Consider the following 24,590-nt stretch of genomic DNA (forward strand, 5'->3'; position numbering starts at 1 on the left):
TCGGACGGTCTTCCATTCAGTGATCTTGACCTTTTGTATTGAAATGAAATGAAATGGGGTTTAACGTCCTACTGTTCTGCCCCCCCCCCCTTGTCAGTGATGCAGGACGGAGGGCCTGATAAGGGCAGCTTTCTAGTCGTTCAGATGTGACGAAAACCCGAGGTCCCGTGTATACATTGGCGTGCACTTAAAAGATCCATTAGAAGTTGGAATTCGATATAAGCGTAGGACATAGTGCCGCTTCCCGGGCAAAATTTCCATCATTGCACACTGTATGGCGTATGCCCGTCTTCATTAGCCCAGTATATGTGCAGACGTTAAATCCCATTTCATTTCGAGAGGAGAGAAATGGGATTTAACGTCCACTCGACACAAAAACTAGGTCGGGACTAACACATGGTTCAGTTTTATTTCTATAATTCGCTTGCGCGTAGGGGTCTTTAGCAGTGGGAGGAAACCGTAGGACCCGGAGAAAACCCACGAGGTTGGACAGTCGACCCTACTCATTGTCACGTACAATCGTGGATTCGAAACCACGCCAGTTGACTCAATGACAGACTTTATGATACAGCACGCACGTGCTAACCATTCGCCCCCACCCCCCACTTCATTTCGAGAGAGAACAATAAAAAAACATTTATTAAATATTATGCACATACACATTCGTTTATTTTTAACATGAAATAACTTCATACATACAAAGATACATACAGTTTTTTTTTCTTACAAAACGAATCATACCTCTATATACATTAATTAGTATTGTTTATAAATAATGAGTATACACTCCTTATATGGTAAACAAGTTAGCACCGCCATTTTCCACATAATTCATCCAGATAATCGACTGGATAACCTGCTCTAAATGACGTCAGGCTGGTTCATACGTCACTACGCTATACTGACTTCAATATGCAAGTCAGAAAAGGAGTGACGTAGGAGCGAGTCTGATGTATTAGAACAGGTTATCCAGTCTACGTAACATCCAGGATACCCGATTAACCAGTCCATCCATCAATGGGGGGTTAACTCTAATTTAACACAATAATAATAATCAGTGGTGGGCAAACTACGGCCCGCGAAGCCTCGTCATCCGGCCCGCCAGACTCTTTCCATTACATTTGAAAATTTATGAGTAATTTTATCTCTAAATGAAATAAAAAAAAATCGAAATTACTTATTGTTGGGCCCCAACTGAACACTCTGTAGGATTAATAATCTTTGTAGGGCTATTTATAGCTTGCAGCGTCACCCAATGACGTAGTTGCCTAATTGACGTCACTTCCCTCGCTTTGTTTCAAAACTTTGTGTTTGGCCCTTCACCTAAATAGTTTGCCCACCACTGCAATATCTGCTATAGTCTATTAACAAATACACTTGTACGCGTATTTTAAATTCATAATAAACATAATAATTAATGGACTCGGGGATTTTTAATACAATTTCGAAAACAGTCCCCATAAATTCTTTAATTTATCACAATATTACATCATCACATGGGTCCACATTCAATTAAATACTTAAGTTAAGAAGGGATATTTTAAAGTGAAAACTTGATCCAGTTCAAAATTTAGTTTTTCACTTTAAGATAAGGTAGTTCTAGTGAATTGGCGTCGACCCTGCTAAACGACTTGGGTTTAATAAAACCTCCCCCTTTTCTGCACAAACCTTCCATCTTGGAAAAGCAGGCCCTACTTTTAATGCCCGATATTAATGCCACCAGGAAAGAAAACATAAACGTTGGGGGCCTTTTTTTTAGTTCACAGAGTACAAGCAAACTAAATAAGATTCTACTCTGACATTTTCTCCAAAAGAACACGACTTAAGGATGACTTTCACATCGTCTAATTAATTTTTTCACACAGGTTAAATTTATTAAGGTATTAAGAAAATCAGTTAGACAGACAAAGAAATACATTAAACAAATAACGTCTCGTTATTTAACATGTAAGTTTGTTCAAGAATTAAAATTATAAAGAAACGTATTAAAGCTTTGAACATATGCCCTATCTTTACATAGTCAGACAAAAACTGCACTCTAAGCTACTCAATCGACTAGCCTCCGTTAAAGCCAGCGGTATGCCCTATCTTTACATAGTCAGACAAAAACTGGTTAACACTGCACTCTTAGCAACTCAATCGACGAGTCTCCGTTATAGACTGCGGTAAATATAGTCAGGCATTCGTACCTTAAGACAAGGTTGAGGCGATATTCCTACCACCCGTAAGTCTGCGAAACCACGGTAACCTTTCTCTTGTTTTGCCAAAGTAAATACACCTGGGCCCTGTTTCTCGAAATTTGAACTAAAGATAAAATCCAAATTTTAGTAGATACTTCAATTTTGATTGGCTAAGCACTAAAATCAATCTAATATTGTCTAATCAAATTACTAAAATTTGGATTTGATTTTATCTTAGTTAAAATTTCGTGAAACAGGGCCCTGATTATTGGGGCCTTAAAGGGACAGTAAAAGGTAATTAAATACGTCACATAACAAAATGTTTGCATAACGAATCATAATACTACTACTAAATGAATTGTCATTGTTGTCTACACTAAAGCACGTAAGAATGATTTGCTAAAACAAAACACCACTACAACTATGACTTAGTATCATGATTCAGATCAAGTTCTGGTAAGTCCATCAGTGTGCTACGCCCACAAATCTGATTAAAAATACAGATCTATATTTCGTTTCGTTTTATTATACTTTCGATGGCCTACGCTACATAAATATCTGACCGGTTGTACTGGAAGGTCGCGTTAGGGGTCCTAAAGAGGCTTTTGTCCCCATGACTTCAGACATTGGTTAATCAATCAGCGTTGCAAGCCAAGAACTCGCTATAACAGACCGTTTCATTGACTAAACCCTCACTTCAACCAGAACACGAGTTGTATATCAACTCTTCCAGAGCCTAGTGTAGTAAATACAAGTAAAACAAAATTTTGAACTATAAAAAACGAAACGAAATAGGATCTGTGTTTTAATCAGTGCGCTACACCCACTAAGTCAAATTCAGATATGGTGATATTCTGGGTACAGATAGGTTGTATATATACCTTTCTATATATCACATACCTGGCACACTACATCATTTATTTATCCAGAACACCTGTATCACCTGTATAATGGCTACCGGACAAAATAGCTTTAATAATATCAAAGGTAACAAATCAATAATACTGTAAATAACAAAACATATTTAAAACATAATCTTTGTCTATTGGCTGTAATAATACATGAGGTTGGTATGATATAAAATTATGCAAGGATTTCATGCCAAAATATTTTTAAAAAACACCGTGGGGATTTTTCTTTATCTTTGGTTATCGATAGCCAATAAGCAAATATTTAGTCTTTAATTAAGGCTTTTATTGAACCAAAAGAGTGATTTTATACAAAAGACTTCTAAAGACGGAATTTTATTGGATCAAAGCAGTGATTTTACAGAAATTTTAAAAAAGGCGGGATTTTATTTCTAGCTCTGGTTAAACTAATACTTGTATCTGGACTAATAAATCACTAAGGCTTTTATTTCATCAAATCAATTATATTAATATAATTCTCAAAAGAGCATCTGATTAAATATTTAATTTGTTTGAAAATAGACAATATGTAATATAAAATATAGACAATTCTTCACATTATATCACAGAAAAAAGAAAACAATCTCACTACATCATCGAATTAAAGCAGATATATATTGGGGGTATATTAGGAAATACAACTAGATGAAACATCAATTTCCCTTCAAGTTCAACACAAATACACGAGCAGGTCTATGTGAATATTTGTCCATTACCTGCCGTTGAAAATGTTGATATTGTTCAAAATACCACAACATTCACCTGTGTTAAATATTCCACTGCGACAAATATTTTAACGTTTGTGATAAATATTTCATAGTGACAAATATTTTAACGTTTGTGATAAATATTTTCACTGCGACAAATATTTTAACGTTTGTGATAAATATTTTCACTGCGACAAATATTTTAACGTTCGTGTTAAATATTTTAACGTTTGTGACATATTTTAACGTTTGTGACAAATATTTTTACGTTCATGTTAAATATTTCACTGCGACAAATATTTTAACTGCGACAAATATTTTAACGTTTGTGACAAATATTTTAACGTTAGTGATAAATATTTCACTGCCACAAATACTCTAACGTTCATGTTAGTGTTAAAACTTCAATATTTCACTGTGTTAAATATTTCACCGCGACAAATATTCTAATGTTTGTGTTAAATATTTCACCGCGACAAATATCTTAACGTTTGTGTTAAATATTTCACCGATAGCTATATATTTCACTGATAGTGTTACATATTTCATTGCGACAAATATTCAAATAGTTTGGAAGATTAGATTCCATGCAGGACAATAACACTGATCACTGTGTTTAGGTTAATAACTGCATCTTAGATATTATTTTTGCTTATGTTCAAAGTGTCATTACATATATTACGGCTTCAGCTGAAATTTTTGCAATTCTCCTTTGATTCAAATGATGATGTTTGCTGAATATGGTGACAACACTTTGACAACAGCACGGTACATTAATTAGTACATGTATGGTATATATTAGTTGATAATCATGGCTTGTTTGCCGTTCGAGTTTTGTACTAAACACCCCTGACTTTGAAATCTATCGACTCGTCCATCAGCTGACATGAGTCGATTATTAATAGCTTAGATACCACACAGCCGATCTCAAGTTTCACCAGTAGGGGGTAGAATTATCTGCATGATTCCAACACGCATACTGGGTCCAAGAACTAACCTTCTCCTCGCGATGAAACGAAGATGGCTGGTGATGACTTTCCTTAAAATCAGACGAAACTATTGTGTAATTCGTGCCAAAATTATTGTCCCAAAATTGCTGATTATTTGCTTCATACCCTACTGCGAATTCCACTTTATCATCTAAGCCAAAGTTTGTGGGAACATTGAATTCAAACGAAAATGTATCGAAAATGTTTTTCCTGTCTGAAGAATCACCAGGGCCTGGTACAAAGACTCCTTCAACGTCTTCGTGTGATTCCCACGAATCTAAAGTTAGTCTTATAAACACCCTCTTTTCGAAACTAATGTTTTTAACTTTTGTGGTGCCAACAACGGCATAGTCTTTCAAAATCACATTTTCGAGAGAGACACACTCTTTTTCCAAACGATCGCGGAACGCTAGATAGTCCGAGGCCGGTTGCGTAAACTGTAATTTCAGAGGAGGTTCAACACTGGCACCCGCAGTTGCTCCTTGTGTTAAAGATGCTAATACCTCTGGTTTCAGTCGTGGTGGGACATCTGAAGGTTCTGTGAGAAAACGAACTGCTGTAAGGGCCATTCCCTGATGATCAGCAAATGTCACTTTTTTCCTCGTCTTCCCGGGGGAGAGCGGACTGACTGGGGTCGTCTCCTCCGAACTAGAGAAAGTTTCACAGCTTTCCGATTTTATGATGATGGATTTAAGTGGACCGTTCCGTCTTTTACTTAAACTGGCGCTACTTTCGATTGTTCCGTTACATTTAAATACACACGTATCCGTTGTAAATGGGGAGTTCTGTTGACTGAAGGCATAACTAAGAAGATCGTAACCCGAGGATGGTGTCGGAGGACTGGATGCCAACAGATATGAAGTGAAATCTACTGCCATTCTGCCATTGGCTGAACACGCCTGGGTTTGAACTATATCCAGCATTGGAAAATCTGAAAAATATAAAATGAACAAAAATATAATGAAATGGGGTTTAACGTCCTACTGTTTTGCTCCGAACTGGGCTAATGAAGACGGGCATACGCCACAAAGTGTGCTATGAGGGAAATTTTGCTCGGACAGCGGCACTATGGCCTACTCTTATATCGAATTCCATCTGTCAAGGGATCTTTTACGTGCACGGCAATGCGTACATGGGGCCTCGGTTTTTCGTCCCATCCGAACGACTAGACAGCTGTCCTTGTCAGGCCCTCCGTCCTGCAACAAAAATATAGTAATTAATGCTACATATATAGAATTCGTAATGGTTGATTGGGTTTTTTTTTTATTATTGGTTCTCATTTTACGTCAGACATTAAAATCAATTCCACATAATATACACTGATGCAGTGTAAATCTGGGGAAGTTCCGGGATTTCGCGATAGAAGGCGCCACCCCTATTAAAATGCCCACACAGTCCCGGCGAAATGCGCTATTTGGAGAACACAGCTAACAGAAATAATTGCACCATAGTAATGATCGGTAGGACTGATACAGTGGCGGTGCCAGGAATTTTCAACAGAAGGTGCATCCTTCATAAAGATGTCTCATACATTCCCGGATAAATACGCGATTTAGCATCGATCAGGAAATTGGGTCGTGGAGCTTCAAGAATATTGCTAGCTTCGAATTAAAATACACAGATTAATGTTTGAATAGCTTCACCCAGCGCCTTGGCGCCGCCGCTCAAGTATAAATTATAGTATAAATTGGTTTCTGGAGCTTGGAAATTGCTAGCTTTGAATACAAAATTGTATACATTGGGTTTTGAACTGGTGCCGCCGCTCCTGTTTAAATTGCAGTATAAATTATTGCTGTTTTTCCTCAGGAGAATGAATAACCTCAGAATGTAGAATTACCATGCTGCTAGAACCATTGATCGAGTCAAACATCACGGAACTCTGACATAAAGCCATGAAGACTGATTGAACAGATGCCACATAAAACTATACAGGCATTATTAACTTAACAATTTCATAATATACGTCTGGATTCTTAAATCGTGAGCAAAATTGATTCGAGAGTTTTCGTAAATATATCAAGACAATAAAGACATAAACATGTCTTAATGTATACAGTGACGCACACTACTAATTACACATTCCATGAAATCCGCTAAAATTCCCCAAGCAATATTTTTACGCTATGTTTAATAATGTTCGTCCTGTTTGTGAAGCCTGAAATAGCCAACTTCTCTCCATGTGGGACGGTAGTAATGTCGTTGGCGATATTTGCAATTCAATATCTATTTCTACAACCGTCGTGGTGGATTCCAATTCCAGAAAGTAAAACACTGAACTCAGATATAGAGATTTTATGGAAGAGACGTCGATACGGTGCAGCTAACGTGTCGATCCGGTACAACTGACGTTCAAGAAGGGTTGATGTTTCTTTCAGCGCAGAGTTATGTGCACATGTTTTTTTAACACGCCAATGGGGTGTGAATCGGATGGCCGAATGGTTAGCGCGTGCGAGTTGTATCATGAGGTCTGTCATTGACGTGGTGTCGATTCCTCGGTTGTACGTGACAAGGAGTAGGGTCGCCTCGTGGGTTTTCTCTGGCTTTTCCGGTTTCCTAAACACAAATTATAGTATTCGTTATACAATGTAAATAAAAAAATTAATGGAAATGGCTACGGTAAATGGTTAATTCGAATTGTGATATCACTTAAGTCATTATAATTTTTTTTTTTTCAGCTGTAATCCAAGATGCGTTATCTTGGATGAACCGTAACAATCCGTGCTGACAGAATGGTCAGCTCTAATCATCTAATTGTCGTAATGAACTTTTAACCGGGTCAACTCCATGTTATACCTTACACGCATATTATCCATGGCTTCTGATCTGGGTAATTAAGCCACAATACAGGTAAAACATCAACAGAATACACTTGAAAAGATTCAGTACCTTTATTCATTATAATATATGAAAATAAGCCTAACAATAAAGGTTAAAAGTTAACCCAACCCAATGGCAATATATCACAGTAACGGATTTAATAGCTTTTATTTCCATATCGATGTGTAAAATAACCTAGGCGTGAAAGGTTCGAAATAAAACTGTGAGCATTAAATTAAAATTGAGAGCGGTTTTCGAGAACTAGTCCTTGGTCCTTGCAGATAGACTCTGATCGACTGGTATGTTGCACAACTACATGTATATCCAAAAAGCAATTTTCAAGCCACTCTATACAATTGGTGCAGTGAAGTAGCAACATTGACAATACAAATAATTATGCTAATAGAAGTTATTAAAACATACACGTACGATTAATTTAATTGTGCTGTAAATTTTTAGTTTATTCATATTAATAGTGCGTGTCAAGCAATAAAACAAACAATAAAATAATTCTGATGGTACGTGTAATAGATAGCGGTTTCCTTTATTAGAATTGAATAAACATCACTTTATGAGAGAGAGAGAGAGAGAGAGAGAGAGAGAGAGAGAGAGAGAGATGGTGTTTTCATCCACTCGACACAAACTGTCATTTCGGGACTAACACATGGTTCAATTTTATTTCAACAATTCGCTTGCGCGTATGGGTCTTTAGCAGTGGCAGGAAACCGGAGGGCACGGAGAAAACCCACGAGGTTGAACAGGCGACCCTACTCCTTGTCGGGGGATCGAAACCACGCCAGTTGACTCAATGACAGACCTTATGATACAGCGCGCACGTGCTAACCCTTCGGCCATCTAAGCCCCATCACTTTATGTGTTGTTAAGAATAACAAATTGTACAATGTCCGGCTTCTTTAGGTCTACAAGACATAATATGCTTGGCAACCCTTTAAAAAAAAATCCAAAATTGGTAATTCATATATATAATGGAAGTCCTCCAAGGGAACGACTTGACATAGCCAATCCACAAAAAAAGTTACTACACTGAGAATAAATTCCCAACTGAGAACACATCAAAGATTGAACGAATCAGTTTACACAAACGAATCAACAACAAACGGGGAAGTTTGAACAAACGTGTTGAATAATCGTTAACTGGTTTTTCTACCTGGGCTTAAAATTCTCCAAATTATAGATATGTTCATCCCCTTCTTTTAACTGGCCTTATGAAGAATGTGTCAAGTTTATTTAATTATAAAGAAGTCATTTGCTTTAAAGATACGTTATGTAAGCATTGCTTTAAAGATACGTTATGTAAGTATTCGTTAAAGATCTGACCATTCCTTCTATAAAAGTTCGAAATGTCTGATTGTCAAGTACCTAGTCTCGGTTATCCATTGTATCGTTACATTATTAAATGGTGAAGAAATGAAATGAAATGGGGTTTAACGTCCTACTGTTCTGCTCCTAAATTGGGATAATGAAGACGGACATACGCCATCCAGTGTGCTATGAGGGAAATTTTGCCTACTCTTATATCGAATTCCAACTGCCAAGGGATCTTTTACGTGCATTCCAATGTATCCACGGGACCTCGGTTTTTCGTCTCATCCGAATGACTAGACAGCTGTCCTTGTCAGGCCCTCCGTCCTGCATGACTGGCAAGGGATGAACTTTATTGGCCAATACAGGGATCGAACACCCGACCTCCAGGCTAGCGAGCCAGCGTCTTACCCACTTAACCACGCGATCCCCGTAAATGGTGAAGTGGTTCTAAACGATTTAATATAGTTCGGTTGATTATGGAGGCACCATGTGAATAAATGTCTACATAATAATTTATATAATGTTTGAATCTAAAACAAAAACCTGCAACGGGCAGATTTAGCTCTTATGTAATGCTTCATAAAAGAGGAATTATGGCAGATTAGATAAAGAGCTGGCATAATTTTTAAAAAAAATAGATAACGCAAAGAGAATATGTTGAAAATTTCAGTCAAATTGCCCCACTCTGAAAGAGATATTAGCCATTGAATTTTAGGCCTCAAGTATCATTACCAATTTGACGTTAAATCATCCATAACTAAATGTCTAATTGATAATTTAGACAACATTTCAGGCCTAAAGAAAGAAAGACAAGCAACATACAGATTTAGCTCTTACATAATTCTTGATTAATGTTAATGGGACGTAGTCATTATAAATTTCACTCTTAACTCACTCATTGTTTTTCAATTAGGGTTAATTTCTTTGTGAAAAATTAGGGTTAATTTCTTTGATGTTAATCAGTATGGGTTTATTATCTGTCGCCATATTTTTACGACAATTGTCATATTTTAAGAAAAACCCTAAGGGTATTGATCGATCTCATATGTTAAAAAATCTACTTTAAAAATGAAATGCTTCAGGGTTTCTGATTAATGCGAAACTAAACAAACTTCGTAATAATAACATATCACGATGATGTTACATAATCAATGATTTTTATTTTGTCAATGACACTTACGTCTAACCTAACAAAGACGTCGATCAAAATATATCTATGATAAATACACTTTAAATAAAAAAAAACTGAAAAGCTTTAGGGCTTCTGATTAATGCGAAACAATACAAACTTCGTGTTAATAATAACAGATCGTGATAATAATGTTACATAATCAATGATTTTTTATGGTTAATGATGGATATGTATCAACAAGAACACTGAGTCGACATGAAGGTATACACTAAGTGAAACAGAACAAACTACATCTTATTAATAATAACATTTTGCTGATAATGTTACATAAATGTTTTTATGATTAATGATTGATATATTAACTAGAACACAGAGTCGACATGAAACTAAACAAATTTCGTATTAATAATAACATATCATGCTGATAATGTTACATAATCAATGTTTTTTATGGTTAATGATGGATATGTATCAACTAGAACAGAGGCGACATGAAACAGAACAAACTTCATCTTATAACAGATCATGCTGATAATGTTACATAATCAATGGGTTTTTTATGCTTAATGATGGATATGTATCAACTAGAACACTGAGTCGACATGAAGGTATACACTAAGTAACTTCATCTTAATAACAACAGATCATGCTGATAATGTTACATAATGGATTGTTATGATTAATGATAGTTATATATTAACTAGAACACAGAGTCGACATGAAACAGAACAAACTTCATCTTAATAATAAAATATCATGATAATGTTACATAATCAATTATTTTTTTATGATTAATAATTGTTATATATCAACTAGAACACAGAGTCGACATGAAGGTATACACCAAGTGAAACAGACCAAACTTTATTTTAATAATAAAGTTATCATGTTTTATTATGATTAATAATGGATATGTAACTAGAACACAAGAGTCGACATGAAGAAGGTATACAATACACTAAGTGAAACAAAACAAACTTCGTCTTAATGATGACAGATCATTTTGATAATGTTACATAAAGGATTGTTATGATTAATGATAGTTATATATTAACTAGAACACAGAGTCGATATGAATAAAATAAAACCAAGTACTAACAATCCAAACCATTAGACAAAATTCGAAGTCCTAAAAAACGGTATAGGCAAAATAGTGTAATACGGCAAAATTTTGTAATCAGCATATGGACTGTTCACCGTGTACAAAATACACGACAAACAGTGGTCACTAAGTGAAACAGGACAAACTTCATCCAATTTAATAATAAATTAACAGATCATAATAATAATGTTACATAAATCATTGCTTATGATTAATGATGGATATGTAACTAGGTCACAGAGTCAACATGAAGGTATGAACTAGTATATATATATATATATCACCGCCACGTGCCAACATAATGTCTACACTTGTTATTTATACATTATTTACTGTATATATTATAGCCTAGTAGTCTAGAACATGCTAGAGACGCATGATATCATATCATACCTACAGCTGTTTGGCCTAGTTGATACTTGACGAATACGTGATCCAGGGTACCAGGGTATACAAATGGTACCCTGCCCTTTTCTGGGGTATACATGAATACCCATGCCCTAATGATGAAAGTTTTCAACCTTTTTACTGGTCTATTCATTTATAATCAGGCCTTTGTCTCTTTCATTATCATGTATTTAAAAGGGTTTTATGTTGGAATTTTAGAGGCACTTTAAACAGCGTTCTCGGTATTGACAAATTTCAAAATTTTCTAGAGGCCCGGGGGAGAGACATCCCCCTTCCCCTCCCTATCTTTTGGTACCCTGGCCCTCGCGCCGTTCCGGCGCCCCTGATCCAGACTAAAGGCTCTATCAATCATTAGTGATAATCTGGAATCAGTGTGAACCAAAATTCTTATTTACTTTGCTCGTTGGCAATTAAAATACGTCATTCAGAATAAAGGCGCAGTCAGCCATTAGTGACAATCTTGAATCATCGTGAACCAAAATTCTTAATCTTATTGGCATCGCTCTGTTGTCAATTAAAATTTCAATATTAAACCGATCTTCTGTAATAGACGGTCATACATAAAGCAAACCCAACTTGACATTTTATTCAGAAAATAGTTCCGATTAGAGGCTATATTATAAGCACTTGAACTGGTATCGACCGAGATCGATAAGACTTTCCCCGTCACGTTAAAACAAATTAGATTTATCCAAAAAGGATCATCACTTATATACATGTATCCAAATTGGCAAAATGCCATCCCATTAGGGTTGGGGGATTGTTCCCGGATAAGCACGAGGATTAAAATCCCCCTATGATCACTAACAATAATTCATCAATCAGAATTTTCGTAAATACACACAACGATTTCATAAAATGTAGGCGATCATGTTTGATCTGACTCCCTGTTCTATTCCCATCCCATTTACACCGACCAACTAACGGTTAGCCGTCCGTACTGTGTCCACATGGAACTTCCTACTTTCTATTGGGGTTAGGGTTAGACTCAGGTATTTAAGATTAAAACCTATATCACAAAAATGGGAGTCATATCAAACATGAATGCCAAAATATCAATACGATAGGCACTACCCAAATCCATAGATACAAATACGTCTAGGTGAACCCCTACTGTAACTGTGGCACAGGTGAAAAAATGTAGGCAATTGTGAGTCACTCGTGTATATCCTGATAGACCGTTATCGATGTTCATAAATGTACATAAGGTGATTACGTCATTCTATTTTTATTTCCTCTTATTTATCACGACCTTTAATAAATTAATGCTGAGTATCCAAATACCGTTATCACATTTCACAATGTCCATACCATCGTGTTATCTTGTATAGGAGTGTGTTTGTGGTGAGTGGGGGAAGCATTGAGACATGCCCGTCAAAATTAGGAGAGCGATAAATTATGTTGCTTATTCATACTATCTCGCGTGTATTGAACTCCGTCGCAATTCGCTACCATCCTATATTATGGCCTCGTTTCTGGACACAATATATCGCTATGAATTTATAAGCTGTGAGTGAAGCGACATTTTAAAGCCCTTTATACTAGAGCATTGGCCGTCCAAATTTAATCAACTACCAGTCTGTCTGCGTTAGAAGTGTTCTCCCTTTTATAATTTCTTGAACTGTCTTACCATTAAATTACATACAGACCCTTCAGAACCCACTTGTCTACGGTATCACCCTTGGTGGAAGGGGGGTTGGATGGCCGAATGGTTAGCACGTGTGTGCTGTATCATAAGGCCTGTCATTGAGTCGACTGGCGTGGTTTCGAATCCCCGGTTGTACGTGACAAGGAGTAGGATCGCCTGTCCAGCCTCGTGGGTTTTCTCCGGCTCCTCCGGTTTCCTCCCACTGCTAAAGACCCCTACGCGCAAGCGAATTATTGAATTAGATTAAACCATATGTTAGTCCCGAAATGACCTAGTTTGTGGACGTTAACCCCTCATTTCTCTCTCTCTCTCTCACCCTTGGTGGAAGTGGACGTAAAACTCCGGGAACGAACTAACGATTCAGAACTCGAACATTTCATTACGATCTTCTGATTCACAGGGGGGTTTAAGAGCAGAGCAGGAAATGAAAGCCACCAACATGATTCAATGTCCGTCCTAGATACCGGATTCAATCATCTACTACTGTAAATTCACGACTCATCACATCGAATATAGAGTAATACGAGGAATCTAATATAGAACCAAACCTTTTCTTAATCCTTTTGAATCCGTTTGTTAGGCTTAGATCGTTCTATGTTATTTAAACACCAGCTCCTTTAGGAACGGCCTCTGATCGAGAGGGTTTACTAGTCCGCCGCTATAAGAAATGCTATAAATATGGGTATCAATAAACCTAACCCTAACCAAACCCTGGTAATAGATATGGGTGGACTAATGAACCCTAACCCTAACCCTAATAATAGATATCAATGGACTAATGAACCCGCAGACTAGTGAGCATTCCCCCCTCTGATCAGACGACAGTTCCTAGGGGAACTATTTAAACATCACCAACATGGCAGTCAGTATTCATGAACCTGGACTCCAATTTAATGTTGATCATTTCAAAGAATAGTTCAGCGGTATGCATAATTTACAATAACGGAATGATTAATGACTAATTGAAAATACTCGACAAAAAAATAAATGACAAAATAATTCGATATTGATTTTCACATGTAGACGTTAAACAAAATCAATATAGTTCTCCATTTTGAAACCAATATGAAATCATATTAGCACAAAAAAATATAAACATTACGCAACTTGCTGAAATATTTTAATAAAATTCATGTAATATAGCCTAACTTTTTTTCAATACAATTAATTATTTTACTATTTGGTGTTATATAATATATATTATATACCATCATACAATAGCCGCTAGCCATAACACCAAATTAGGCAGATCTAAGACTGTTCATTCATAACGTTGATATTGCCCACCGTGTTGTATTCCGTTCTATCAGCTGTTGTTAATGGTATTGACAGCTTCAGATCTAAAAACAGTCGGCATAATAATAAACCATATTTCTTAGGCTAAACACAAAATAATCAAGATTTAGATAGATCATTTTATATTCAATATTTCGCCTACCTTTGTATAACTATTATCCGTTAAAATGTGTCTTGCTCTCCGCTCTTTCTAACATCCGATACCCAGTAATTTTAGTATATTTGTGTGAACCCTCGGTACTTCACTGACACTATAGCTCAAGGACGATATCCACGTGACACGCTGTCAGTTAGCACGGCCAAATGTAAATAGCTAACCAATGGAGAGGATGAGTCGATGCATATCAACCAATGGGAAGTCTTTGAATACCAAACGACATTGACCTTGCTTTGCGAAGGCATGATCACAGGGAAACCGAATGCAAGGCTCGTTCAAGAAGCCAAATCACGCTGAGTGTAGCAGTAAAGACTCAGTTTGCATGTGTTGGAGGAATGGAAGTCAACGTTTTCACGAAAAACAAGTCTACTTTTTTGTTTGTTATTGTTGTATTTCATCATAACATAGTTATTTTTATCCGGGTGTCATGCGACGAAAAAATTTGAGCGGATGTACTCATTTGTGGGTTGATGATGCAACTATGTTTAAGACAGCGTAATTTGTGGTTGACGATTACAGGAGCTTTTATGGGTTTCCCCCCTATGACATCATTTTCTGTGAGTCTTTATGGCATGTTGTCTGCTTTCGCGGGGATAATTCTGTAAGCAATACCCTGTAAATAACACGTACTACATTTTCCATAATATTCGAAATTAAAAACGAAAATTAGAATTAAATGTTGGTCCAATCCAATCTATATTGATGTTATTATCTTGTGAAAATGTTGGATCTTAATATCCAATATTTAATGAACATTTTAAAATCCGCACACGAGTCGGGGACCCTATCATTTCGGGCACAAAAGGAATAAACAAAGAAATACATAACCTAAATTACAATGCGGCAGTAAATAGTAATGGCTGCTGATTCACAAATGATAAAATATTAATTAAAAACGTGAAGAATGGGCTAATTAGGCGTAAACTATTGTCGTTCAGTTATGACTGTTCGCGTATTTTACCGAACATAAATGATTAGAAATTACATTTTTTTTTTTTTAAATTGAATATAAATCACTTTAAATATAGACTCATATTACATTAATATGTGGTTTTAGACCCATTTATGCTTCAAAAAAATACAGCCATACGCCCTTTAAGATTGGCCATCTTCGTGCATACTGTCAACCAATAGTTATTATAAATTTCCAACCTATCTATCCTACCAAGCATTGACAGGAAAAATCTGGTTTGAAGGAATGACTGGATAATGCAGTTATTATGTAGTGAGTGATCTATCACAGTATACAATATACTAAACAGCCATTTTTATAAAAGTTTCTCGTGAATGAATATGAATACACCCTACTGAGAAACAAAAATCATAACTTATTTTAAAAAAAAGTAAAAAACTAACAGAAAAATAAAGGAAATGATATAAGCATTTTTACAAATGTTTGACCCACGAAGGAGTGTTCGTTCCTTTATGTTGTTTTGGTGACTTTTTTTATCAATGAAGTAGAGAAATCAAGGTGTAATGTATTAGGTCACCGACCATGACGCAGCGTCGTGAACTCGCAACCCATTTTAGAAAAAAACACACACGGGTCGATGAACTGTATATAGACTTCTGTGTTTAGCCAGTTGTATGCCATGTTTACTAATAGCATTACTTGGTAATAGTTATATATTCCATTTATTTATTGTTGACAATAACTTATACTGTGTGTGTGTGAGAGAGAGAGAGAGAGAGAGAGAGAGAGAGAGGATTTAACGTCCACTCGACACACACTAGGTCATTTCGGGACTAACATATGGTTTAATTTTATATCAATCATTCGCTTGCGCGTAGAGGTTTTTAGCAGTGGGAGCAAATCGGAGAAAACCCACGAGGTTGGACATGCGATCATACTCCTTATCACGTACATCCGGGGAATCGAAACCACTCCAGGTGACTCTAACCGGGATAATGCCAACGGACATGAGCACATCCTGCACGACTTCAGTTTAAGGGGAAACCCGAATCACGAGAAACGTTCTATGTCGAGGTGGAACGAAAATAAATCGGATCTGTGTTTCAATCAGATTGGTGATAATTCAGAATCCCAACTGTCAAGTAGTTAAAGGCTCAATACCACTCTTGTTGTAACTGAATAATATGTCTCAATCTTTATTCTGGTCAACAAATTGTACTATTTCAGAATATTTCAATTAATTGATGATACAAATTTCATCTTAACACACCTTATTTAAAAATTTTGAAAAATTCAACATCATGGTTTGAAACGTCTAACGTAAACCTTTTCAAATGAAACTTCGATTTAAAAATATTTTCGAACCCTCTGGACAAGTAAAATAGGATGTAATGGATAATTTACACAACAGGTAGGACACTTAAACATCTAGTACTTAGATAGAGATATTATTTATTTTCTGGAGCTTTCAAGCCAGCAAGAGCGTTATTGTCCCTTTAAATCTTTGAGACCAATGAGATGACGTAAAAGTATAGAACGTCTGATACCACTTTAATAAACACACCCACATCTAGCTAACATTTATTAAACACAACTAACATTCCGAATACCTAGTTAACATTTAATAAATACCCCCAACACACCCAAACCTAGCTAACATTTTATAAACACCTCTAAAACACCCATACCTAGCTAACATTTAATAAACACCTCTAACATCTAGCTAACATTTAATAAACACACCCACGTCTAGCTAACATTTAATAAACGCACCCACACCTAACTAACATTTAATAAACACACCCACACCTAGCTAACATTTAATAAACACCCCTAACACACCTACGTCTAGCTAACATTTAATAAACACCCCTAACAAACCCACGTCTAGCTAACATTAAATAAACACCCCTAACACACTCAGGTCTAGCTAACATTTAATAAACACACCCACCCCACGTCTAGCTAACATTCAATAAACACCCCTAACACACCCAGGTCTAGCTAACATTTAATAAACACCCCTAACACACCCACGTCTAGCTAACATTTAATAAACACCCCTAACATACCCACGTCTAGCTAACAATTAATAAACACACCCACGTCTAGCTAACATTTACTAAACACATCCACATCTAGCTAATAAACACTCCTAACACACTCACAAGTCACACCTAGGTAACATTTTTTTGTTTTGTTTTGCTTTTGTAGTAGGTTTTACAGTGTGATAAACTCGTCTGTTGCATGGTGATGACCTCTGGCTGAGAGATAGATAGAGAGAGAAATGGGTTTTAACGTCCACTCGACACAAACTATATCATTTCTGGACTAACATATGGTTAATTTTATTTCAATAAGTTGCTTGCGCTTAGGGGTCTTTAGCAGTGGGAGGAAACCGGAGAACCCGGAGAAAACGAAACCAAACCAGTTGACTCAATGACAGACCTTATGATACAGCGCGCACGTGCTAACATTTATACCAAACTATTCCAATGGCAGATATTAAATTAATACATTCTACGTAAAATTATTTCAATATTCGTAAGAAGGTAATCATTCAATGGATCACTACCATTAATAAGCATATCAATATAGTTTTCATGACATTTTTATTATATGATAGAATTTACCTCTGCTATAACATATTGTTAAATCACAATATACCTGATAAATTGGATGGGATTCAATCAATTATCATCATCGACTTATAATAGGTAATATTTCATGCACTACTTCAAAAGCCATAAAGCTCGTCAAGTATGACCCATCAGGTAATTATCAATAATGACTCGGATTGACGTTAAGCGGATTATAGAACACTGTCTAGTTACCTTACAGTGCCTGGGGCCTAAGAAGAAAATTTTGGACGAGAGAGAGAGAGAAATGGGGTTTAACGTCCACTCGTCTCAAACTAGGTCATTTAGGGACTAACATGGTTCAATTTTATTTCAATAATTCACTTGCGCGTAGGGGTCTTTAGCAGTGGGATCAATCCGGGGGACCTGGAGAAAACCCACGAGGTTGGACAGGCAACCATATAGGAAATAAATGAAACAGGGCTGGGCTAATTAAGACGGGCATAGGCCATACCGTGTGCTATGACTCATGAGGGAAATTTTGCCTGGGCAGCGGCACTATGACCTACTCGAATTCAAACTGCTAAGGGATCTTTTACGTGCACGCCAATGTTTTTCGTCTCATCCGAACGACTAGACAGCTGTCCCTGTCAGGCTCTCTGTCCTGCACCACTGACAAGGGGAAACCATGTCGGAAAATCCCGATGAATTTCCTCGGCCAATGCAAGGATCGAACACGCGACCTCCAGCCTAGCGAGCCAGCGTCTTGCCCACTTAGCCGCCGTGGCTCCCCGAATAACAATACAACATCAGTACCTTATTACATTCATATTTAACATCTCACAGATCATCACATATATCTTCACCACATTGCTACCAACCAACTCCGACGATACAGTAACGTGACGTCACAATCGTAGCTATGGCTTCGCTAAACTTTGACACGTCGGTCTGTTCAGAAGTCTGCGCAAGTTATGATCAAAGTCCTATATATTATATATCTACACACAGCTTTGGTTATGGTAGGATAAATCTGTTTTACATGTTTTTATTCTGCTAAAATTTTTAAGAGGAACGCTTACTTAGTCGAAAAAAAATCGTCATTTTTGTCTGTAATGAATTGCTATTTATTTTCAATTATGATTTTTCATAAATCAATTATTAATTTGTCTGTAATGAATTGTTTTGTAATGAATCGTGATTTTGTCTGTAATGAATCGTTATTTTTGTCCATAATGAATTGTTATTTTTGTCTATAATGAATTGCTATTTTGTCTGTAATGAATTATTAATGAAAATAACTTTTTTTTTTCTGTAATGAATTGTTATTTTTGTCTAAAATGAATTGCTATTTTGTCTGTAATGAATTATTAATGAATAACTATTTTTCCGTAATGAATATTGATTTTTTTTTATCTATAATGAATTGCTATTTTTATCTGTAATTAATTATCTTTTCTGTTACGAATTGTTATTTTGTCTGTAATGAATTATTAATCAAGTACTATTTTTGTCTGTAATGATTTTTGTTTGTTTTTGTCTGTAATGAATTATTATCGTAATGAATACTTTTTTCCCCGGTAATGAATTGTTATTTTTGTTTGTAATGAATTGTTATTTTTATCTGTAATGAATTGTTATCGTAATGAATAGGGTTTTTTCCCGTAATGAATTGTTTGTTTTTGTTTGTAGTGAATTGTCATTTTTCAGCGATATAACGTAAACCAGGTAAGTAAACATATTAAAATATACGAAATAAAATGAACTGGTTTTAAAGGCATGCTTTGTTGCACCGATTGGGCTAATGAAGACGGGCATACGCCATGCTGTGTGCTATAGGAAGGACATTTTTGCACGAGCAGAGGCTCCACGACCTACTATTATTTCGAATTCCAGCTATCATTTTTTTTTTTTTTTTTAAGTTAATGTGTATACGGGACCTCGGGTTTTCGTTACATCCAAGGCACCAGTATTATATTCAGTGGGAAAAAAGACTATATTTAGAAAAACTATATTGAGCAACCATTAAAATTCATGCATTTGCTATGCGTTTATTTTATAAAAAAATTAAAATATACTTCGATTCAGAATTTGCAAATTATAGTCTAAGCAAAGTCACATTTTTGTTGGGTTAATGAATATTTTCAGAAGGGTGTTTATTTTTTTTCTTTTAGAAAATGACATTTCAAAACTAAAATTCTACACATGTCTATAGGCCTGGAGTTTTTGCCACGACCTGGACGAAAATCGTTCACCCTAACTCTTTTGAAATGGAGTGTATGCATGGGAAAGAAGAGTTCCACATTTGACGGACCTGACACGGTTCCGAGACCGGTTAATTTAGAGTAATATAAACGGGTCAATTTCTTGAAATTTATCGCGGCCTGGTACCGTGCCGAGAACGTCACCGTTATCGCGGCCAGGTGTAAACAGGGCTTTAGTTGGGAATATGTCACTGTCACTTCCTTCGAACGTTCAAACTCTAATGAGACATGGGCGCCGATATAGCGCCGTGATGAGAGAACAAGCATGACGTCATATAGATCAGTTTATCCAGCCCCCTCCCCATTCCCTTAACGCACTAGAATCACTTGCATAATATTTTTTTTAAATTTTAAAGTTCCCATCATGCAACACACACAACGGTGAGGGCTATGTGTACCAATACATGGATTTTGATTGGTCCAGTCACCTACATTGACGACGGCTTCAAACAGTAACAAACCCCAAGTGGATAACCGAGACTTGGTTTATTATCGCACCAAAGTTAGTAATGAGGTTCGAGGCTAGCCTAAACTTGAATCGCTAATATCTCGGTTTAGAGTGAAGCAATGTGACTGAAAACTTCTTTTTTTTCAACTATTATAGCGAGTACTGTCAACTCTTTATCTAATCTTAACCAACGCACATTTAAGCAACAAAAATTACATATAACTTTTTTTGTTAATACACAATTTAAACGACTTTTAATTTATTTGCCAGGAAATGAAATGACAAGTGATTTAACGTCATACTTGTCTGCACCGACTCGTAAATATTTATTGATAAATAAAGATATTAGAGAGGTTTCGTAACTTTACCTTTAAATATTTACAATTAGACGGATAAACGTCATCAGTTTTAGTGACGTATGACGAATAACAGCCGCCATAACTGTAAGTAAGTTCACCACCCTCAGACCCGGATCCAGGATTTTGTCGAGGGGGGGGGGGGCATACATTGGAGCAAAGGGTAATCATCAGAGTGCCACACGCATTAGTGGTTTGGTGTAGTCCCCCAGAGTCTTCGTTGGGCCTCATTCCGAGAGCAATTGTATATGTTGCAACCTTAGGAATTGCTTGGGCGGAGACAATGCAAAAATAATATTTGCTGAGAGGGGGGGGGGGCTAGGCCCCCTGCCCCCCCCCCCCCGGATCCGCGCCTGACACTTAGCTAAACCTTGTTTAATTTCTATATTCGAGTCTTCTCTGAATCGTGTTTTTCACAAACTAAATCTACAGCGAAGACCTTCACCTTCATATAGACAAAATAAGACGAGGCTGTGACAAAACATGTACATGAATTACTAATCTCATCTTTAACAAAATACCCGTGATGAAGGCCTATTGTATTAGACAGTATTGATATTGTGGACCAAGTTTGTGTCGCCACGTACTAAGTGTAACTGTAAGTGTGAATTTAGCGAAACGTCATAATGTACCGTTTCCACTTACACTTATCTAAATGTAAACGTAAGTGTAACTGTTAAGTTGCGAAACTTCTCTATTAGCGCCATAATACAGATAATATACTAATATAGCGTATAGATAGCGGTGTTACAGTTGACGCCATAGGCATAATACAGGTAAAATAGCGTATATACAGCGGTGTTACAATTTACGGACTGACGTATCATGTGATAGCTGTTGATTCTTATCGGTCATACACACGCGAGATCTATCTAGTGATTGTCAATAAAACCAAAATAGAAAACTGTAGTCAAAACAGCTCAGACAATACTGATATCAATTTCACATCAAAATACGTCTTGTTTTTCTCTCTAATTTACTGGTTGTACGTGACAAGTAACAGGGTCGCCTGTCATGGTTTCGATTCCCTGGCTGTACGTGACAAGGAGTAGGCTCGCCTGTTCAGCCTCGTGGGTTTTCTCCGGGCGCTCCGGTTTCCTCCCACTGCTAAAAACCCTAATGCGCAAGCGAATTATTGAAATAAAATTGAACTGTGTCAGTCCCGAAATGACCTAGTTTGTGTCGAGTGGACGTTAAACCCCATTTCTCTCTCTCTCTCTCTCCCTCTCCCTCTCTCTCTCTCTCTATCTCTCTCTCAGCCAGAGGTCATCACCATGCAACAGACGAGTTTATCACACTGTAGAACAATATAGAAAATAGTAGCCAAAAACAAATATCAAAGTGATAATAGCTCAAATCAAAGTGATAATAGCTCAACAAATACTGATAACTTATCAATTTCACATCAAAATGCGTCCTGTTTTTCTCTTCGATTTACGTAGTTTGATCTCGTATTGTTTTATATGATTTAAAATGAAATCGGGTTTAATGCTGTATTCGTTACCGCTTGGAAATATGGTGTTTCCCACTAGGAAATAGTAAATATCACACTTGTCGTGTTCGGGTTCACAAGTGGGAAAATCAACATGGCTTTCATTATCCATTTAAGGATTATTAAAACCCCTAATAACCATTTGTGAAATTTAAATCGCTAATGCTGTAGTCGTTACCGCTTGGAAATATGGTGTTTCCCACTAGGAAATAGTAAATACCACACTTGTCGTGTTCGGGTGCACAAGTGGGAAAATCAACATGGCTTTCATTATCCATTTAAGGATTATTAAAACCCCTAATAACCATTTGTGAAATTTAAATCGCTAATGCTGTAGTCGTTACCGCTTGGAAATATGGTGTTTCCCACTAGGAAATAGTAAATACCACACTTGTCGTGTTCGGGTGCACAAGTGGGAAAATCAACATGGCTTTCATTATCCATTTAAGGATTATTAAAACCCCTAATAATCATTTGTGAAATTTAAATCGCTAAAAGGAATATCAGTTCAGTATTTACAAAGATATGATGAACTGAAAATTTATCATCGTTCGGCATCCAATGCAAACGATATAAACAAGCCAGTGTAACCCTTAAATATTAGTCAATCTTTTGATGGGCTTCTTTTAATTCCAATTACATCCAAGCTAGAAAAAAATCTACATATTCCGTTGATGGTCTATTTTAGTTTAGATTCTATTTTTCTTAATTAAATGTTAAATAATCAATCTAAGTACAATTTATCGTACATTAAGCCGTGAAAAATTAGATAAAGTCTATTGTCGATTAGCGACACGATCAATTAGCTTAGCATATGCCTACTGGTAATATCTAATTAATTGTTAAGGTATGTAGACATTTTAAATTCAAAGAAACGTAGCACGTTAATCCTGAAAAGACTTAGTTTGTGCCGATTGGGCGTTAAACCACAGTCACTTAAACATTTTTGTTGATATAGTCCGTACGGTCCTAAAACCTGAACTGTCGTAGATCTACGGTACAATAACAAGTTAGTACAATATGGAAAGCCGGGTATTTTTCTCGTTTTCTGTTTAATGCGTTTCTTGTCATTGTTCAGAAAATGTATCCCAATATGTAAAATTCTATAAATCACGTATTCAGATCGATATGCACATCCACAACAAACATATAACTACAAAAATAGTAATTTACCATTCAAACCAGGGGCGTAAATGTGTGTGTGGGGGGGAGGGGGGGGGGTACACGATCGGCGAACAACTATATAATTATACAATACCACCTATGTTCTACCGGGACGCTTAATGTTATAGCCAGTATTTTGTTGACATTCATTGTGGGGTGGAATTGTGACTGGGGTTGCGCCCCCCCCCCCCCTTATCTAGATCCGCTACTGCACAGGGCCCCTACAAAACTCGCACCTGTGGTGCTCGGCTCCTGACTAGGGGTATGGGCATCAGTCGGTCGCATTTTGGCTAAACACCCCCTCCCCCAAACAAAATCGTTATGTACGCCCCTGTTCAAAACGTTCAACTTTGTAACCTCGACTGCCATCTTATACGTCATATTTCGTGAACTCGATATAATTTTAGCTACCCCAGTTCTCCAGTAGAAATCACGACTTCCGAGCCAATTTTTGTAGTTACGAACGCGAATTACCAATTCGTTAGTCGTATTTTCCATAAAACCGAGAAGTAACGAATACAGCATAATGGCCAATGGTTCTGCTCCGACTGGGTTAATGAAGATGCCTTGCAATGTTCTATGAGAAAGTTTGCCCGGACAGCAGAAACTCCAATCACTCATCACCAAATTTTATTAGTGGCGGATTCTTCAACGAGCCCGGTTTCCTCCCATTGCTAAAGATCCCGAGCGAATTATTGAAATAG

General features: G+C 36.7%; 1 protein-coding gene across 3 annotated transcripts in view; it reads right to left on the reverse strand.

The window, feature by feature from the left end:
- Positions 1-621: 621 nt before the first annotated feature.
- LOC126815934 (protein phosphatase 1 regulatory subunit 3B) overlaps positions 622-24,590 on the reverse strand; it is a 60,336-nt gene continuing 36,367 nt past the window's right edge. For 2 of the 3 annotated variants that reach the window (XM_050542058.1, XM_050542056.2), the window contains exon 2: positions 622-5,715. In XM_050542058.1, coding sequence (XP_050398015.1) covers positions 4,730-5,707 — 978 coding nt within the window. In that variant the 5' untranslated portion in view covers positions 5,708-5,715 and the 3' untranslated portion in view covers positions 622-4,729. Of the gene's footprint in view, positions 5,716-14,655; positions 14,803-24,590 lie in introns of those variants that run through there. The other variant, XM_050542057.1, reaches the window with a different exon arrangement.

This window comes from Patella vulgata, chromosome 3, assembly GCF_932274485.2.
Source record: "Patella vulgata chromosome 3, xgPatVulg1.2, whole genome shotgun sequence".
Taxonomy (NCBI): Eukaryota; Metazoa; Mollusca; class Gastropoda; family Patellidae; genus Patella; species Patella vulgata.